Below are 2,806 nucleotides of genomic sequence, written 5' to 3' on the forward strand. Positions count from 1 at the left end.
ACATTAGAAGTGAGTTGTTTATCTAACAAAAAGAAATCAATACGTGAGGCGGCGTATGGATTTTTCTGAAATCTCGAGTATTTCTGCAGATTTGGATTTTTTTGTCGAAATATATCTTGCAAGTTTCCTAGAGTTGTATATTGCTCTAACTTTTTCTTCGCATTCCGGTTAGCATGTTTATCGGTACCCGATTTGTCGAGATTGTCGTTCAATACTAAGTTAAAATCTCCGCCTATAATGACATGGGCATTTGAGAAATTGTTTAGTGATGAAAACAAGTTATCTATAAATTCCGGTTCGTCCTTGTTTGGTCCGTAGACATTGACAAGGACCAGTTCAATAGCATTGATTGACATTTCAACCATTATGTATCGGCCATCTTGGTCTACTCGAACGTTATTTGTATGTTGCGAAGTTGACTTGTCTAGTAGAATTGCAACGCCTCTACTGTTAGATGTGCCATGTGCCCAAAACGCTTTACCTCCCCATTCCATTTCCCACAACTTAACTTTGTTAACACTGCTATGCGTTTCCTGCAAGAAGGCAATGTTACACTTTTTACTTCGAAAATATTGAAATATCGATTTGCGTTTCATTGTGTTGTTTAAACCGCGAACATTTTGCGAAAAGATGTTGAGAGCCATGATTTGTGTTAAAAAAAATTCTCCGTTGATATTCCTATGTTCGATTTACTCCGAGTTCCATGTCCCACTCGTATTCCATGCCACAATCGCAACGGTAAGGACGACTGGGGCTAATTTGGCGTGCCGATATCTTTTTACACGTACAACTAATTATTCTGCATTTACAGATGCTATTTTTACATGCAATCCCCAACGGGGACTTAGGCACAACATTTACGGTTTCACAATCACACTTAAGAGAGTACCTTTGGCACTGCACGCATTCGAACATGTCTCCATCAAGACGATACTCTGGTTGAAATTCTCTGCAGCAGGGCATAAGTCTCATTGTGTTCTTGCAGGCTGGGCACTCACATACTTCCATTCCCTTTTCGGTCAAAAATACTTCACTGGTGCAGCATTCCAATCCTACAGCATATTCTGAACCACGTGACCAGCATGTAAAGGTGGTTGCATTGACTGGAAATGCTGCTTCTTTTTTGCATTTCTTGCAAGTAACCGTGTTTGTTTGTTCACACAAGCTAATTGATTTGCTTTTCGGCTCCTCCGGGCTTCTCAGACTTCTCTTTTTGCTATTACCTTTAAGAGGTGTACTTGCTTGCATTTCTCTTTCATGTTGCTTGAAGGTACCTCCTGTGGAGTTCTCTGGAGCCTCGTCGTCAGTTGCTGCGTGTTTTGCAGCCCTCTTATCAGTTGGGTCTCTGTTATCAGACTTTTTGGTTTTTGCGGCGTTTCGGTGTGGTGTTTGGTTATTTTGTATTTGTGCACCTAAATCTGGGAAATCCTGTTTTCTAGTTGGACAGTTTGCTTGTTTGTGTCCTTTTCCTCCACAATACTTGCAGGTAAAAATTTGCCCATGATAGGTAACATAAAATTCGAAATTGTCAATTCTAATGTAGCTTGGTATCGGGTTTTCTTCTACTTCGTTTAAATTCATTTGGACCACTCTCATTCCGGTCAAGAGCCCTTCTTTATCTTTTCTATGGGTAATTCTTTGGACCTTTCCATATTTCTTTGTTAGTTCGTCGACTAGGTATTCGTTAGGAAATGGAATAGGCACCCATCCGATCGCAACATTAATTTTGTCGCTTTCATACAGTCGGACATATTTAATATCTTCGTTATCAACCAGTATGCCATAAAGCTCAATAACATTTTCTCTGCTTGTACATGTAATGTCTAGGTTGTTTCCTCGCATGTCAGCTATACCAACCAATTTTTTAACCGAGTAGTTCACGCTCTTCAGGAAAGTAAGTAACTCATCTCTTTTTTGGAATTTCTCAGAACGCATAGATAAACAGTTTGGCCTTTTAAAACTTGCCGCTTTCTTGTTTACTGCCTGCGCATAACTTGTCTTGTCTGTCATTTTCGCTCCTGCTCGCGCGAGCGTCAGACCTAGAATGAAGTGTCTCCCGTTCGTAACACTGGGATGAAAATGTACGCACAGCGGCACCACGTGGTCACTTTCAGGCATTACAAACGCGCCATTAAAGTAACTCGCCAACGAACAGTGATGTTTCCACTGCAGTCAGTACAGTTTAGCTGTTTAGTAATTGTAAGGGGAAACAAAGTTTGCCCCCTGTTGCATTTCATACCGATGTTGACGATTGCACGCTTCAATGGTTTTTCGGGTGCTTTCCCTCATATTTGATAAAACTGATTTCTGGTCAAAATGGCGGCATTGGCTTCGCTTTGCGACGCTTACGGCAGTGATTCTAATTTTAGCGATAACGACGAGCAATTTACGCAAGTAGATCGAGCTAGCACCAAAGTGAATTTGCCTTTACCGCAAGCTATTTCTTCATTGTTTGGAGACACCAAGTCGTTGAAACCCCAGGAACACCGAGGTTGTAGGAATGTGTATTGTTTGTTTGTTTGAATTGCGTGTTCAACTGCGATATGCGTTTCCCTTAACTCCTGACTCCTCTTCGTACTAACCAAACTTGTGTTAGTATGTTTTATTCACCAAGACAAAAGGATATAGGTTCAGAAATACAACTCAACCCCAGAGTAGAATAAACAAACGTGATTCTACGCCAAGGCGTACCAACAATGTAGAATGAATGGTGAATCTACACTAGGCAAAAGCCCAGCGCAGAGTAGGCGACTCCACAATGTGGAATGAATTCGGGCTACAGAAACCAGAGATTTAAAGACAATCA

The 2,806-nt window shown here is 41.1% G+C and overlaps 1 protein-coding gene across 1 annotated transcript; it reads right to left on the bottom strand.

Moving 5' to 3' along the window:
• Positions 1-215: 215 nt before the first annotated feature.
• Positions 216-2,043, bottom strand: LOC145907414 (uncharacterized). The gene has a single exon (XM_082994829.1). The coding sequence runs from the start codon at positions 2,008-2,010 to the stop codon at positions 679-681; it is 1,332 nt and encodes a 443-aa protein (XP_082850955.1). The 5' UTR covers positions 2,011-2,043; the 3' UTR covers positions 216-678.
• Between the last annotated feature and the right edge of the window lie 763 nt (positions 2,044-2,806).

The sequence above is a fragment of the Ascidia mentula genome, chromosome 6 (assembly GCF_947561715.1).
Source record: "Ascidia mentula chromosome 6, kaAscMent1.1, whole genome shotgun sequence".
NCBI lineage: Eukaryota > Metazoa > Chordata > Ascidiacea > Phlebobranchia > Ascidiidae > Ascidia > Ascidia mentula.

Excerpts from the sequence above, each read along its gene's own strand:
- LOC145907414 (XM_082994829.1), bottom strand. The coding sequence starts at position 2,010 with ATGACAGACAAGACAAGTTATGCGCAGGCAGTAAACAAGAAAGCGGCA.